Source organism: Chanodichthys erythropterus, chromosome 21 (genome assembly GCF_024489055.1).
Source record: "Chanodichthys erythropterus isolate Z2021 chromosome 21, ASM2448905v1, whole genome shotgun sequence".
Lineage (NCBI taxonomy): Eukaryota > Metazoa > Chordata > Actinopteri > Cypriniformes > Xenocyprididae > Chanodichthys > Chanodichthys erythropterus.
The window spans coordinates 6,107,200-6,125,630 of record NC_090241.1 but is presented as its reverse complement, the minus strand read 5'-3'; the positions used below and the strand labels follow the sequence as shown (position 1 = coordinate 6,125,630).

General features: G+C 35.9%; 1 protein-coding gene across 1 annotated transcript in view; it reads left to right on the top strand.

The window, feature by feature from the left end:
* The first annotated feature begins 2,754 nt into the window (after nt 1–2,754).
* The window catches only part of kalrnb (kalirin RhoGEF kinase b), a 116,022-nt gene continuing 100,345 nt past the window's right edge, over nt 2,755–18,431 (top strand). Inside the window, exon 1 of the mRNA XM_067372564.1 lies at nt 2,755–3,364. Coding sequence (XP_067228665.1) covers nt 3,295–3,364 — 70 coding nt within the window. The 5' untranslated portion in view covers nt 2,755–3,294. The remainder of the gene's footprint in view (nt 3,365–18,431) is intronic.

Sequence of the window (18,431 nt, the reverse complement as noted above, 5' to 3'; positions counted from 1 at the left end):
AGAGACATTATGGAAGTTAAGACCTTCACCAAGAATAAACAATCAATCTGTTACTGGTTCATTTAAATACATATCAAAACGATACAAATAAAGTCTTTCTACTAAAACACTGCGTGCTTTGTTGAATTCAATAGCTGTTTTAAACTGAATGAAAAATACTAAATAACTTTTGTGGGGTTTTTTTTTGTTTTTTTTGTATCATTCGATCTCAGAAGCTGAGGCTTCTGACACCACAGTTCCTCAAGAGGGCGGCATTTCACCATCATTTTCTAGCCTCAATCTCTCTCTAAGAAAACATTTCATTCTCAGTCACTGAATTTAAGGTATGCACTAGAATGATTAATCATTTCAATGTTATCTTACAAATCTGCAAGTCATACTGTGGTAATACAATCATTAAGCATACAATCATTTGTTTTCACAGATGTTGAATTCACCCATGTGCAAAATCTGAATCGCAGGAAGTTTAAATTTCCTGGTTAGAGTCGACAGGGCTATTTAACTTCCAGAAACAACACAATTGTGCCCACGTTCAAGCATACTTTTGATTTCTAAATAAACATTCTCATTCATAAGGGGGGTGTGGTGATTGACACTAGTGCTGGTGGCAAAATCTCACCAAACAAAATAATATTGTTAGTATTATACTTAGACCATACTGAGAATATAATAAGTTCTCTAACATAATACAATAATGTACTACTTTATTAATCATTAAAATGTTTTACCATAGGCCAACAGATTAGTTCCGGTCCTCTAATTTAATTGGCTGACTGTCGTTCCAGGAACGCTGACATCACTCAGATGTTTTTCGCGGAGTTGTGTGGTTTTGCCTGCAGCGAGGAGTGGGGGCAAGGGGTCAAAAGTTAAAGAACGAAGGCTACGTTGTTCTCGCTTAAAATATCACTTGGAGCAGGGTTTCGTTCAGCAGCCAGCAGAGAGTGAGAAATAGAAAACCCGGAGTGGAGTTTGAGCTGGAGGGTGATTACAGAATGCTTTCGCCCTAGTATGACATCTATGGCTCCGCTCCACTCATGTATGTGTTCCAGACCATAAAATTTTGCTTTCTTTTTTACAACCGTTTTCATTTGTGACTTAAAGGAACACTCCACTCTTTTTGAAAATAGTGGTGCGTTCAAGTCATGTCGGAAAGATCGTATTTACGAGCAGAACCGACATGAACGCCACCACAATGTCGTAAATACCAGTGGGAAGATCGTAATTTTCTTTAAGCTCCGATCAGTACGAGTTGGGGGCGTGTCAGTCAGAAACATGGCGAAATAACACAATACTTTTTCAGTGACATGAAATTGTCAGGCTTTTCTATTTACAACGAAGTAAGCTGATTCCCAGCAAAAAATATACATCACAATATAAAAATGAAATATGTAACAATACATTTTTACTGGCTTCATAAATTAATTAAAAAACATAAAAAAGCAACATACAACTAATGCACATTCTTTGCTCTCCATTTTCTACAAGCAGAAGTGTTGTTATTTTGTGTAATTAATTTAGAGAAGGCACACCGCCATAATACTCCGACAAAAGTGACTTGAACACACCTGCCGTCGTACACACGACTTCCCACCTCGTAAATACGAACTTCCCAGGAGGACTTGAATGCACCATAGGCTCATTTTCCAACTCCCCCAGAGTTATAGTATGTCCCAAAAATACCTCTCAATGCACCCTCGTGGACTGTCACCAAAGTGTGGACACTGAGGAAGTCCACAAGTCCGGAGTGTGCCATTTGGGACAGGGCCTTAAACAGTTGAGTTTTACCGTTTTCGAATCCATTCAGCCGATTTCCGGGTCTGGCGGTACCACTTTTAGCATAGCTTAGCATAGTTCATTGAATCGGATTAGACTGTTAGCATCTCGCTCAAAAATAAACAAAGAGTTTCGATATTTTTCCTATTTAAAACTTGACTCTTCTGTAGTTACATCGTGTACCAAGGCCGACGGAAAATGAAAAGTTGCGATTTTCTAGGCCCATATGGCTAGGAACTATACTCTCATTTGCAAAATGAAAGAATGAAAAAAAATGAAAAAATCACAACTTTTTCTATTCCCGTCTGTCTTAGTACACGATGTAGTTTTAAATAGGAAAAATATTGAAACTCTGGTCATTTTTGAGCGAGATGCTAACGGTCTAATCAGATTCAATGAACTATGCTAAGCTATGCTAAAAGTGGTACCGCCAGACCCGGAGATCGGCTGAATGGATTCGAAAACGGTAAAACTCAACTGTTTAACTCTAGGGGAGTTGTAAAATGAGCCTATTTTCAAAAAAGTGGAGTGTCTCTTTAAAAGTACAAACAAACTGGCGTTTTTTTTTTTCTTTTTCTAAAATGCAATATAATTCGATATTAATTATTATTTAAATATGAATTATTATACAAAATATATTAAATAAAAGCAAAAGCTTAAATCTATTTTCAAAAATTGTAATTTTGTAGATTATATAAGAAAATTACAACCAATATTGTTTTTAGGAAAATAATATTAGTTGATATTCAGCGAAGAATTATTCATTTTTAATAATAAAAAAAAAACCCAGTAAATAAGTTTTAATTTTAAGGAGGTTCCAATGATAACAGACTGCGATTCACTGATTCTAATTAGTAAGCATCCCTTAAACAAGACCGTATGGTGATGGTAGGGGTTCTCCGGCCTCTTGAAAAATACACACACCCCATTATTAGGAAGCGCTTGAGTACATCAGGAGGACAGATTGGTCCAGTTCTCCAGGCTGCACCACAATAAAGAACCTCCCTCAAGCTAGAACGATTGCATAGGCTACATACATCTATAACAGTCGCTGCATTTGCTGCATTGTTTCATCTGTAATAGTGGGAGCCCATCGTGGGAGGCAAATTGCGGCTCGTTCGGTCAGTGTAGGGGAGCGCTGCCATTATATCCACTGGGTTGTGCAAGACATCGAACGAATGGAGGAATATACTTCGGGTGGAGGAGGAACGAATGAATAAGGGATTTTACAAGACCTGCATTAACGTTGCACGCGCGTTTTTTACGACTCTCTCTATCGGGGTTCCCCCAGCAGTTGTCTCGCAGAGGCGGGTAGGCTTTAAACAATAGCGCCCGGTGGAGCGCTGGATACAGTATCGCAGAACCTCCGGCATCATCATCATCATCATCATTCACTACTACGAGCGTTCACCAATGGAGACGGCCACGCGCTCTGGTGTTCTTCACACATAGATTGCAAAGATCCGTAGGTGTAAAATCTGACCATCATCATAATCATCATCCGTGGAAACATATTCTGCAATGATGAATTCTGCCGAGGCGGCTGAGGATGGACCGAACGATGCAGATACGGAGCCTTTTTTCAAAACAGGTAGTTTTATTATGCTTTTGTTACAATGGATGTCACTGAGTTTATTTTACTCACTAGGTGCATCCATCCGCGCATACACACACACTGAGTTAAACAGCATTTGAAGCTGTCAGATGTGTCCCATTCTGTCTGAATGACATAATTTAGTGGTTTGGATGTGCATCACACGCTGTACATATATCACATCGCATATATTGTAGAGCCTGCGATGCATATATGCCATGTTCCTCAAAAGCCAGTGTGTGATGTTAATATAGCAGTGCTTTTTATTGGCATGTTCAACGCCCTTATATTGTGTGTCTAGGTTATTGTCCACAAGAACAAGGAATCCCCTGTAAATAGGATAGCCTAGTAGTTCACCTGTCACTTTTTCTCACACCTTCAACACATTCTCTAATTATGTTACTATCACCTCCGGACGCGCCGGGGATCGCGCAGCGCGGCGCCGCGGCGGGCGCGGGAGTGGCTCAGCCTTTTGTCGGTCGTGACATTGATTCATGTTTCAGAGCCTGAAGCCTGTTGATTCACACAAACAGCAGATAGTCTCCGTACTTTACTTCCTTTACGCGAGAAACAGAAAAGCTCTTTAATGTGAGAATGGGCAACGTTTTCTGGCATGGAGAGAAGGCATCTACTCTTCTGCATCCAGCCAACCCCTTGCTCATGTCCACCCTGACACCTCCACCAGTTGTGGTTCAGTGATTTTATTCACTTTTATTTTCTAGACACTAACCAGTGCATGAACTATGACCCTTAAAACTGACCCACTTCTGGTTTGCCTGACAACATAAGCCAATAATGCACAGCTAGCTATGTTTTCTATGTAAAGCTCTGTGTTGGAATGTGAACATGCATATATGGAATCCCCATATATGTATGTCATGTCTGCGTATACACTGAAATATGCTGTGCACATGCTATTTCCGGAATACATGTATGTTTTGTGTTGTTCGCTACTAACCTCATGAGCCACAGACAGTGTTTATGTGAACACAAGTATTAGCACATCATGCCAACACTTTTGTCATTTTACAATTTAGATAATTATTATATGATCAGAGAACTAGTCGTCCATGTGGATGAATGTTTGTGTAGAATATATGGGAATCTGGGGCTAGTTGTCACACTTTTCACTCCTGTGAACATTTCTCAGAGTGGGCTTACATGCCTTGCTATTGAGCTTTCCATCAATGTTGCCCAGTGAAAAATATACAGTTAATTTAACCCACTTTGACCCACATTTGTGGTTATATGCCCCTGTTTTGATTAAAATTATATGAGCAAAATTGTCACAATGAGAACCAGCTTTTAAATATTATAGGCTTTTCAGCACATTTTAAATTGTAAAACAGTTATTAAGCACAACACATTTAATACAAAAGCAAAAATGAAAAACCTAACAAATTGTACAACGTGTGATAACTTGCTCCAACTTGTTCACGTTTTACCCAGCAGCTATAGAAAAATGTTATATTGAAATTTTAGTTGAGAAGATAGAATTCACAAAAATGTGTACTTCTTGCAGTTTTCTTGTCTTGTTTTCCTTTACAAATATTTCAAGTCATTTTCATTTCATGCTTATATGGTGCTTTTCACCATACATATCACTTCAAAGCATGCTTCAGAGAAAATGCATGTTTCACATGTTTACAATCAAGAAGAAAATTAATCGAGAAGCAAAATATTAAGCATTTTTGGAAAAAAACATAACATTTCTAAATATAATTTAGAAAGACTTTCTCTGAACAAATGTATGAATTGAGTTTATACTTAAAACAAGAAAAAAATCTGCGATTGGTTAAGAAAAATAAACTTAATTTTTATTAAATGGAAAACAAGTTTATTTTTCATATATTTTTCTTATTTTAAGCATAAACTCACTTAATTATGATACACTTTTCAGAAAAATACATTAGGTATATCTTATGTCATTATGCTTATTAAAGGATTAGATCACTTTGAAATGAAAATGACCCCAAGATTTACTCACCCTCAAGCCATAGGTGCATGTGACTTTCTTCTTTCTGATGAACACAAACGGAGTTATATTAATAAATATCCTGATGCATCTAAGCTTTATAATGGCAGTGAACGGGGCCAACAAGTATAAAGCTGAAGAAAGTGCATCCATCCATCATAAACATACTCCACACGGCTCCGGGGGCTTAATAAAGGCCTTCTGAAGCAAAGCGATGCATTTGTGTAAGAAAAATATCCATATTTAACAAGTTATAAAGTAAAATAACTAGCTTCCACCAGACCGCCTTCTGTTCTCAACTTACGAAGAAAGTGTAACGCCTCCTGCAGTTCAAAAAGCTTACGCTACATCCTTTGCCTTCCGTATTCAGCTTACAGCAAAAGCTTAACTGAAGTGAACATCAGTTACGCTTTCTTCCAAAGTTGAATATGGAAGATGGTCTGGCGGAAGCTAGATATTTTACTTTATAACTTGAAGCTTTGCTTCAGAAGGCCTTTATTAATCCCCCAGAGCCACGTGGTGTACGTTATGCTTTGAATAGATGTTCTTTCTTGAGCTTTATACTCATTGGTCCAATTCACTGCCATTATAAAGCTTTGATGCGTCAGGATATTTATTAATATCTCTGATTGTGTTCATCAGAAAGAAGAAAGTCATATACACCTAGGATGGCTTGAGGGTGAGTAAATCTTGGGGTAATTTAATTTTCATTTCAAAGTGAACTAATCCTAGTAAAGTAAATGTTTCTTGATTTAAGAACTCATTAAACAATATTTTAATTTAAGACAATTTCAGTTTAAAAGCAACATACAAAACCACTGCTAGAATCAGTAGCTCTCGAGACTACTGTCAGTCTGCCTCTATGATATCTCATTTACTCTCAAAAAAATAACTCTTTGAACGAACATAAAAAAATCATGGAAAGGATTTCTACATGATTAAGTTGCTTTATTTCAGCATTATGCAATTCTGTTATTCCAATGTAATGTACTTACGTTCGGTCAACTTAATTTATTAAGGTTGATTCAAATTATTTACTATGGTTGGGCACAGCTTAATTTAATAGTGTCAGCCCAACTAATTTGCAGTGTTTTGGACCAACTCATTTACTTAAGTTGATCCAATCTATGCAGTTAAGTTAGCCTAACAAAAGTGCTTAATGCTGAAAGAAAGCCATTTAATCACGCGGAAATCCTTTCCATGATTTAATTACATTAATTCAAAGAATAGCTTTTGAGTGTTAATAAATTAAAACCTTTTTACCACACACTCAAAAAAATGACACTTTTAACTAACTCAAGTCAATTATGGACAGTGTTTCCACACAACCAACTTAGTTTTTATTAACATTAAAGGTTTATTTTTACTCTATGCAAAATCCTTGAGTTGTGACAAAACAACTGACTAAGGAAGAATCTATGTAAAATAGTTTTGTCCAACTTACTCAATTCAATCATGGACAGTGGTTCCACATGATTGAGACAAGTGAAATCCAATAGAATCAACCATGTTAAATGAACTAGAATCAATTGTGTTCATTTAAAATAAAATAAATAAAAAGCAATAAAGAAATAATTGTTTTCATATACATTGATTTTTACAATTAATCCTTCTTGTTTAATTTTGTGATTTACATAACTTTTGTGATGTTCTGTGTTAGAAATCTAGATGTGATACTAGATTCATCCTAAATTGTCTTAACCAAAAACATTGTAATGCCTAAATTGATCATAAATCCATTTGTGGAAACGGTTTTACAATCAACATAGGCTTACAATGCTTTTGGGAAATGCAACCCAGAGCACTACCACAGTGATTACTTTCTTATTAAAGTAATTTGAAAGTTTGTTAGCAGGTCCTCAACCCAAGCACAAGTGCAACAATTCACCACAATGGTAACTATTAATTAACAGAAACTTTTAAATACCAACATAATAGAAGAGTAAACATTAAAAAGTCTTTCCATTTTCTCATCTTCCTAAAAACTGCTTAAAATAACACTTTATTTCAACATTTACACTCCTAGTTCAGCCCCTTTGCAAAGCATGATGGGAAGTGAAAATCCTGTTTGATTGAGTCCTGGTTGGGTTTACTTGATTGAAACATGTTATATTAATATAAAAACATCATGTTAATTGTTTCAACTTAATTTAACACGAAGCAATTGAATTTGAACCAGAAACCTAATACAATGGTGTTGAATCAAAATAAGTTGTTTAAATAAAGTGAACAGCATCAAAAAATCGTTTGTATTCAGTGTAGCAGGAGGTGTGTGCACAGGGCAAATTCTGATTGTCTTCACCCTGTGATTCCTCCTATGATGGAGATTCTCTGGCACGTCCCTCCCACACCCCCTGTGCTGTTATCCAACATATTCATAGTCTAATAGTGCCTGTATTTCTGGTCTCTTCATCGGATTAGCATGATCACACTGGGTGGGATAATCATGTGCTCAGGATTGGTCGTCTGGGAATCAGGTTGTCCCTTGTCCGCAAGGATGTCAGACACTGTGAGAGGGCAGCAGAGACAGACACCGCTGTGCCAATGTGGGAGATCACAATCACTGTGTGGGGATGAGCGTCTTGTTCATGCACAGCATCCCTGCAGATGCTCATCTGGGGTCTTATTTGAGGTGTAAGAGGGAGGCAGAATGAAACAGAGACTGGATGTTGGTTTATGAACATTAATCATCTCATTACCTCTTACATGAGTACACTTGATTAGTACGATCTGTTTACACCGCAGTGACGGGTATGTTTAGGGACGGGGTACTAAATCGCCACCTTGTAAAATAGTTAAGTATTTCCATGAGATTGGGATGGATGGATGGAAATAAACAGGTGCTATTTGGAATTATGTAAGTCAGCAAATAAGTTGATTTATTACAAAGTAATTGAACATGGTCATTGCCCAGAGTAAGTGGGGTTGACAAAGAGTTGGCCTAAAAACCAAGAAGGTCCCTTGTGTATTATATAGCTGGAATCATTTTAAGCTGCTTAGCTTGTGGGTTTCTCTTGCTTAGGCTATGGCCAAAATGTTATGGTTGTCTGTAATGTGGTAAAACCACAGTGTCTACTTTCTGATAATATAGGCCAATGAAATCATAGTCAAAACTATTTTTTTAGAAAGTATCATAGGACTCATAAGCCTAGATATGTATATGTGCTCGTATTTGAGGATGATAATTATATCTCAATGTAATGATTACATAATGATTTCTAATCCTTTAAATGGCTATTATGCTTCTGGTGGTTTATGCTTTGCATAACTTACTTTTTGCAGAAAGTAACTAACCCATAGAGTTTCTTATATAGGTTTTTGACATTTAGGTTGAGATATGCCAGAGAACAGATGTTCACAGATCATTGACATGATTTCTTAGCTCCAACACCCAGATTTTAAAGAAACATATCCTGTATTTTGAAGCTCACAGCTGTTGAACTTATGTTTGCTCTTATATTATGTTCATACATTCAAAGTTCATAGATAAAGAGTATTACCATTTCCTGTTGGTCTCCATTCAGTTTAAAAGCTGTGAAAATTAAATAGCTGCACTTGAAAATGTTTTTGTAATTTTGTAAAAATGCTACAGTAAAAACCAGTTGATTGGTTGATTTGCAAGCTACCTTGCAGTAAAATGGTTTAATATTACATTATATGTAATTTTACTGCAAAATACTGTCAAATTTATTAGCCAGAAGTCTATATGAGACATCACATATAAGTATGTTTGTATGAATAATTTTGTATAATAATATATCATTAATAATATAAGTAATCATTCTTATTTTTGTTATCGGTAATGTTCATTAGAATGTTTTGTGTTATATTTTAATTTATTTAGTTAATGTTTATTGCATTATTTAAGTGTTGTGTGTTACCCTGATTGTATTTGTGTGTGTGTATGACCATGTGCACCATCTATATATGAGTTTTGGCCATGTTTTATAGACAGGCCACTTATGATGAACTCATGTGACTTACTTTTGTACCAACTGTATTATAATGGTGGTGATCAGTACATTTTAAGGTAAAAAGATTTTGGTACTTCAAGTTGGTAAATTAATTTTTATATGACTACAGTTATAAGTACAATATATATGCTATCTTGCAATATCGAAAACATTTTTCCATAGAAAATATGAGTAGTGCTTGCCTCTGTAAAAGTCATTGCCATGATGCTGAGGTGTCCTGAGCTATTGTTATGGAGTTTAAGGTGCTGGCTAGGGTGTTGCTAGGGTGTTCTGAGTTGTTGTGAGGTAGTAGTCAAAAAGATATTTGGGTCTCTAGATAGGATCAGGTCCCTCCTTCAATTGAAGTCCATTAGATTATTTCATCTGCTAAATGAAAATTTGAAGTCTGTTCACATAGAAATGTCCACTAATCACACCATGCCATATCTTTTGTAAGTGACCTCAGTAAATGAGTAATTGTAAAAATGTTCAATTATTTTGGAGTGAAATCCACACACTGTTGAGGTTGTGGCCAGTCAACCAGAAAAAAAACCTGGAAACTTGTTATGCAGTTTGTGTCATCACACATTGAACTAGAAAGTGTGTCCTCTTCCAAGAGTGCAATAGTACACAAGTATGAAAATTAGTGGAGATAAGGTGTCGTCTTCCGGGAAATCTGTTGGAACTTGATAATGACATGACCTTATAGGGTCATCTAACATTGTTTTGATTTGTGAAGTTCATCTTCCAAACATAAAAAGAAATTCAACATCAGGAAAATGAACAGCAAAGTTATGAATTACTAGAGTTATAAGATAAAAGGCCCATAAGCGACAAAAGAAATTAGCTGCTTACTGAGCACTGATTTGAAAAAGTGCAACTGGACCAAAACCACAACCTATCTTGTGTTATTATGAGTTACTGTAACATATGGATTTTACAAGATGCAAGAGTTGCTCTCAACACCTCGTTCCACACAGAAGATGACTATGCTTAAAATTTGGTCTTCAGAGAGGCAAACCTACCACCACACACTTCATCCTCAGCAGGCCATTCTCCTGAATCAGGGCCAGAGGAGTTGCTGTAGCAACTGTTGCCAAGATTCCTGCTCAGGACTCTGAGCAGAATATGTACATTCAGTGATTATGTTGGCCAGGACACAGTGAAATCAATTTTAGAAGTATTTTTCAATTATATCCATCAGGGGCAACTCAGTGGCACTTTTTTATTAGAATATTTTACTTCCTGTCATTTGTCATCACTGCACTGATTGAAACGTTTTCTGTAGAAAATCTTGATGGGACTTTTATGTGACTTGGTTTGAATAAAGATTTTAAATTGCACTGAAACAAAAGTTGCGATAGACTTTTCTTCCCTGTTACAAGGGAAACGACTTCTCAAATAAGAAAAAAATGTAGGGTGAGACTTGATTTTGTCCATCGGGAATCGATTGGATGGTTGTGGTTTGCTATTGGTTGATCTCATGTGAGTGACAGGTTGTCCCGCCCTCTTGCCACTAAACACATCATCAGAGATGAGATGTTGCTGCAAGAAGGAGGAGAAGTTACATTTTGATTTCATGGGGACTTTAATTTAGGCTTTTATTCACACATACGGTACATAAAGCACATCGCATATGGTAAACATAGCTTGTGTGTGCGTCGCGCTAGAACAAACCTCATTAGTTCTCGTGCATCACATGCACTTTTGAGCTTCTGTGTTTGCCATATGTGATGTGCTCTGTCCTAAATTATATCTGTTCATCATTTGAAGTGGTTGTATTCCTTTACAAGTCTTGCATTAAACCACTCAATTCATTTGGATATGTTTTACGGCACATTTATGACCTTTTCGGATCTTGTAAGTTTTGGTTATTTACTTTCAATGGAGGGACAGAAATCTGTCAGGTTTCATTAACACTATGTTAATTTGTGTTTCAAAGATTAAAGAAAATCTTAAGGGTTTGGAAAGATATGAGGGCGAGTCAATATGACAAAATTGTCATTTTTGGGTGAACTATCCCTTTAATATAAACATTAGGGGTATAACTTACATGATTTCATCCTGAATGTCACAATACAGACATCATGGTTCGGTGCATACAGTCAGACGATGAATACAGTCAGTCGCAGGCGATCCATACTCCAATCCAGAAGGGGGCGCGCACGGTAATGCAGCACTGTTTGCTAACTGCCACAACAGGAAAAAGAACAGAAGAAGAAGAACAGACAATTTATGCATAGATATGTTTACGTGTGATCTCTCAACCGGTTTTTCAACCGTGGAAAGACATCAATAAAACAGTTTGAGAATAATCTCACGTAGCATTACATTTACCTCAGGCAAGTCATTTTGTGTCCACAGCATGTTAGTTCACTAGAGAAATGAACTGTAGAGGGGAGTATTTCATTAAATATATGCACTATATTAGCTTAGATATTCATTATATTTACTTTACCTGTTAGTAATGTCTAAATTATTTACTATGTTTAAATAAATTTGTCATGAAAACAAGTTATGACAATAACTGTGTAAATGATTATATTTTAAAAATGAATTGGAGTAATAATTTTATAGATTTTAGATTTAGAAGTTAATGCAAAACCTGCCTTATGTGCAATTTACGTATTTTTTTTTAATGTTGATTATTACATCTAAAAATAAATAGCAGCTGAATTTAATAGTTTGGGCTCTGTTGTTAATTGTAACCTTTTATATTATTATTGTTCAATAAACCATTGTTTAATAAAACAGAAGAAAAAAGAAGCAATTTTATGTTTAGTTTTCTCCACTCTGCTGTACCGAACCCGTACCGAACGGTGACTTCAGTAATGAGGAATGTACCGAACCGTCACGTTTGTTTACCGTTTCACCCCTAATAAACATACTAAGCAATTGGTTGCTTGTTGATGTAAGGCAGAATCTATTCCACATGCCATTAAAGGGACAGTTCACCCAAAAATGAGAATTCTGTCATCATTTACTCCCTCTCAAGTTGTTCCAAACCTGTGTAAATTTCTTTGTTCTGCTGAACACAAAGGAAGATATTTGGAAGAATGTTGGAAATCAAACAGATCTCGCCCCCCATTGACTACCATACTAGGGAAAATAAATACTATGGTAGTCAACAAGATCTGCTTGCTAGATCTGATTCTTCCAAATATGTTCCTTTGTGTTCAGCAGAACAAAAAAAAAAAAATTATACAGGTTTGGAACAACATGAGGGTGAGTAAATGATGACAGAATTCTCATTTTTGGGTGAACTATCCATTGAACCCAAAATCTGTATGTGAAAATGGCAAAATATGAAATGGAACATGAATGCGCATTGGACTAAAAAAAGCCAAACCCATGGGACTTCATTTCAGAGGTCCACCACATGCCATTGTTGTATATCTATGTAATATTTCAAAGCCATCTGCCATTAAAAGATATTATCAGACACTAGCAGACTGTCTGATCACATTACACATTTCTGCTTTGAATCACAGGCTTTTGCGAGAGTATGATTTACACAAGTGATTTAGAGATTATTTTTAGATATTTGTTGGAAAATGCGATTCATCTTAAAATATTAAGGCTATTCAACTCTTCTGCTCACCAAGGTTTTTTTCTGCTTTTTTTATGTAGTTGATTTTCATGTATTTGATATTTGATGTGATGTTACGAGTAATCCTTTTTTAGTCTTGTAGTCCATTTCTGGTGGTATTTCTAAGCACAAAGCAACCCTTCCGAAAATAGCCCCCATGCCCCATTCAAACCTACATTCCCCTGAATAGCCGGGCACCTATAAAATTAGGTTATATGAGATCACTGGCCAGTGTTATTGGACTGGGACCAGTTTCTGATCTCACAGCTTACAGACTTACACAATAGTTCATACTAACACCAGACCTCAGCCAGCCATTGTTTCTGACTTCCCAGGACTGTTAGGGCCATAAACACAGCTTTACTGGCCTTGTCATCGTTCTTGCCGTCCTTGGCTGGATTCGATCCTGTGGGGCCATTTGGCAACTTTTTAGCAGGATTGGTTTCATTTAGTAATTGCAAAGAGCTGGCTATTTCCTGGTACTTCTATGAGCTTTGTGTTACTGTTTATGTGGATACACCCTGATCCTGTAACATGGGAAATTCACAAAGCTTCATATCACAACCCTCTCGTCAGGTTGTATTATGGGTGACGTTTCCTGATCTGTGTTTTAATGGTTAATTCTTTTGTTAAAGTAATATTATGCACACAGAGATGCGTTCATACCAAGAATGATAACTATAAAGATAACTACTGTATATTTGCGTCCGCACGAACATACAATTACGCTCTGTTTATTCTAAGCTCACGCACTGCGGTGTACAACATGTTTTTGCTGTTCTTGTTGCATTTACACGGCTTTAACCAGCAGATGTTCTCAGCATGCAATGTTTCGAGTGCAACTGATCTAATCCAGCGGTGTCAAACATGCGGCCTGCGGGCCGAATGCAGCCCACAAAGGTGTCTAATCTGGCCCGGGGGATGATTTGAACTATAATAAAAACAAATAGAGATGCAGTAGTCCACTGGTCATAAATCCGAACGTTTTTTAGTTTTGTTTTGGTCAGCATTTATTCCGGCTTTGCAAACAAACTTCTCTGTAATAATTTCCCAAAATGTCATTTGTGTGGAAATATTTGCGATGTCTGTAAACAGGATGTTAACTCATCCATGCCCTCAATACGGACACAAAGAGGAGAACATGTTCGCGAAAAATAGGAAGAATAATACAAATATTAAATTGGGGTTGATTTGAATGTATCTCTGAATGGAACTTTCTTCAGAAAAGTTTTGATGACATTTCCTCTTATCTCCATATAAAGTAGAAGCCTATTTATGAGGCAGTGCTGCTTTGTGTATAGCGGTAACCATGGAAACACTATATCACTGCTGTTCCATAAGCACCACCTACTGGCAGAGAGCGAATCTGCATTTCATTCAGTCCGTCTGCTGATTTTGTTTTGTACAAGTGTCTTATGTTGCATAATTTCACAAAGCTAAAGTCATATTATGCTGTTTAGCTGTTAATCTTGAAATTATACATTAATTTAAATTAAAAACAACTGCTCATGCTCATGTGCATAACATCTTTGTTGGGATTGTGATAAAAAAAGAGTTTGCCTCTAATATCAAAGAGCTACATGCATTATTTTAAAAATCTATTAGTTTTTTCGCTGTAAAAACAAATGCAGTTTTAAGGAGCAGTAGTTTTCTTGCAAATTAATTAGTTGTTTATATGGTTAATATTAATGGAATTTTCAGTGCACTTAATTATTTTTTTTACTTTTTTTTTTTTTTAATTCGGCCTGCACATGGTTATTTTTTTCCAATCCGGCCCTCAACCTAAAATGAGTTTGACACCCCTGATCTAATCTAAGTGAATTTAGCTGATGAAGTCAATATAGTTTTTTTTCTGGACATGGCAATTAACTTCACCACAATGTCGTCTGCCATTTTAAATGTGCGAGCCCTTAAATTAGAACGGATTCTGATTGGCTGTCAGTGTTCTATCGCTCAACAGCTGGAAAGAAAAAATCGTTCTGAAAGTGATCCCGACGATATTGTTTCTCTACATTTTTATCGTTATAGCTGTGGTGTGGACTCTGCTATTCTTTTATATTTAGAAAGATTTTTATATCTATATCTATTTTGTTACATTTATCATTCTTGGTGTGAACGGGCCTTTAGTCTTAAACCTAAACAAACCTAGTGTACTCAGATGAAGCATACACAATGAAGATCTTATAAAACATGCAGGAAACAATGCATGGCATCCTTATGAAATATGGATACAGCACTTTGTATGCAGTGGATAAACTCATGACATCTCAGTGATGCCCATGTCCTTTCATCTGACATCTTAGATGTTACAAAGCTGTCTGTGATATCCACAAAGCTTGGAACAGTTCCTGGGACTGCAGGCTAAAGCAGCAATCCAGCATTTTCTATCTTTTATGAACACTTTGTTTTTAAGTTGTGTCAACTTGTGTGGAAAATATGTCTCAAATACTGTAGGAATACATAATGCATGTTTTGCATGTGATTTGGTGCTTCAGAGTTTAATTTGGGAACAACATGGTCGATCAAGTTTAGTAATTAGCTGCATCCCAATTTGCATAGTTACATTATGCACAACAATTACTTTGCTGCTGATGGAAAAGTACTGCTGAGTATGTATGACAGACATAAATACAATAAAATTGCATCTTGATTCAGTGGACTATCTGGCTATCTATCTTAACATCTAGATAAATTCATTATTACATAACTTTTAGATTCATGTAATCTATAACTGCTTTTTAAAAATGCCATTTTTCTGCTACTGAAAAAGTTGAAATAGAAAGCAATTCTGAAAAATGTGTAAAATGTGTAATGTGTAAAAAAAATGTGTAAAAATACTGAAAAGTATTAAAGGTGCTACAGAGGATGTTTTGTTTTATACATTTTTGCACTATTACTTGAAACTGTCTTTACTAACTGATAAAAGACTATTTATTAGGTGCACTGAAAGGAATAATATTAATATACATCATCTGTGCACGAGGTAGGGCCTTAAAAACATCAGCCAATCATTTACGCAATCATCGCGTAAACGATTGGCCCTCTGGCTTGTCAATCACTGCCGTGACGTTCCTTGTGAGAGACGTGCGCGGCTGCACGCTCCAGTAACTGTCCACACTCCACAGGCGCCGCATGCAATGTTTTTGTCAGGAGACAGGAGTAACAACTGCAGATTATGAGTTACCTGCAGTGAGTCCGACATAATGAATCCACTAACACGACACAGCGAATGCCGGTGGTAAACACTCGTGTTCCAATACTCATGCACGCGTTTTGGGAGGCGTTCCCTCGAAATGAGGAGGGAGGTTGTTCTTACTGTGAAGGAGGGTGGTTGTTCTTACCCATGCGCTCATTTTAAAAACTCACTAACAGTCTTTGGTTTCTCAGTCGACGAAAAGATCCTCTGTAGCACCTTTAATTAGTGAATAGTTCAATGGTAATAAAAATTATGTAAAAATGTGTGTATTTTATGCTTATTAAATTCTAATATTGTTATCTTAGCAATATGCTAGAGTCAAACTCCATTGAAATCAGTTGTGAGCAGAGCCTACTTTGCTTTACTTTGCTTTTATGTGGTGTATGGTGTTGCTACCTATGCAGAGCGTTACAAATCAGTCACATCTCAGCTTGGATGCTGCTTTAGAAAGCAGGCTCACAGTAGGCAGAGAGGCAGCTCAGTAGGTTTTGGAACAGAGCCTCTTTTGTTGTGCAAGATGTTGTGGGCAATACTAGGCCAAAAAACATTCACGTAGGCTATGCACACTTAAAAAATCCTAAAATATTATATAATCTGGGCACATTTGATGTTAATGTATGACATTAACTAAATTTGGGACATATAATAGTCTGTTGACTATTAAGGGTAGTATGGTAGTATTTTACATAGCCTATAGTAGTATTTGAATCAAATTGGGATGCAGCGTTACTTTTTTGTTGTTGTTGTTGTTGTTTTAAATAAGCAATAAGTAGCAGGGTTAGAAAAGTGTTACTCATGGGGCTGAAAGTAAATACTGTGAGTTTTGGTGTACTTGGAGCACAGCTTTGTGTCATTTAAAATATACATAACATGTAAAAAAAAAATATATAAAATTTAGTTTGATGAAGTGTATTTAACTTGGGTTGTTGATTCTGTATTAGTTCACCCAAAAATGTGAATCATTTTCTCACTTTCATGTTGTTCCAAACTAGTGTGACTTATTTTCTTTCTTTTTTTCTGTGGAACACAAATGTCCTGATCTGTGAACTGATCAATAAGCTCAATGGCTTTAGAAGAATTGGGATACAGTTGCATGGACCACTTTTTTGCAATTATTATTTTTTATATAAATTATAAACAATTTATATATTTTATTTACATTTTTGGATATTTTTTGGTGATCAAAGGCATTATTTTTTCAAACATTATCTTTTAGGAGCTTGTCAGCCACTATCCTCATTAACTTTCATTGTATTAGCCAAAATAGTAATCAAAGGAAGTCAGGAACAACATAAGGTTGAGTCAGTAATGACAGAATTTACATTTTTGTATGCAATATTCCTTCAAAACCCACAAATGTATGTTTATGATCAAATACACTATATGGTTCAAAAGTTTGGGGTCAGTAAGGTTTTTTTAAAGAATGAAGTTAATACTGATGTTGTGCTGCAAAAATATTAAGCAGCACAACTGTTTTCATTATTGATAATAATAGGAAATGTTTCTTTAGCACCAAATCAGCATATTAGAATGATTTCTGAAGGATCATGTGACACTGAAGACTGGAGTAATGATGCTGAAAATGGACAAACCCAGCAAATGGGTTGTTTTGACCCAGCGGTTGAGTTAAATGTTTGCCCAACCTGCTGGGTAGTTTTATTTAACTTGAAATAGTCAAAAAAATTGTTAAAAGATTACTGTACTGCTTACTTAAAATGAACCCAAGTATGTTGGAAATTAAAATTAATTAATATGTTTAATAAATGAACATTTATTAATAAGTTTAATGGATAATAATGAAACAATAAACCTTTTTAAAATTGCTTATTAATAAATGTTCATCTTTTGATTATTATTATTGCCTCTAGACTGATTTTTAATTTCCAACCTATCTTGGGTTCATTTTAATCCAGCCATATAGTAATTTTTTAAACAATAGTTGGGTTAAATAAAACTGCCCAGCACGTTGGCCAAACATTTACCCAACCGCTGGGTTTGTCCATTTTCAACCCAACTTGGGTTGTTTTTAACCCAGCATTTTTTAGAGTGTATGTAATCAGAATACTTTTTTTCAAGTAACTAGTAAAGTAATGCATTACTTTTAAATTTGTGTGAGCTGTGTAAACATGATGGTTATTGTAGATCTAGACTAAACGTGAGAAGGCATTTACTCATCTCACCTGCACAAAAACAGATTCAGTATTCCTCAAAATGAATAAAACCTGTTAAATACAAACTCAGAATATTATGCAAACCTGCAATAGTTAAATGTTAAATAACAAAAATATACATTTATGTATTTAATCTCACTGTCTCAGTATCTCTGCTGCTGACCGTTGATGATCCAGTGA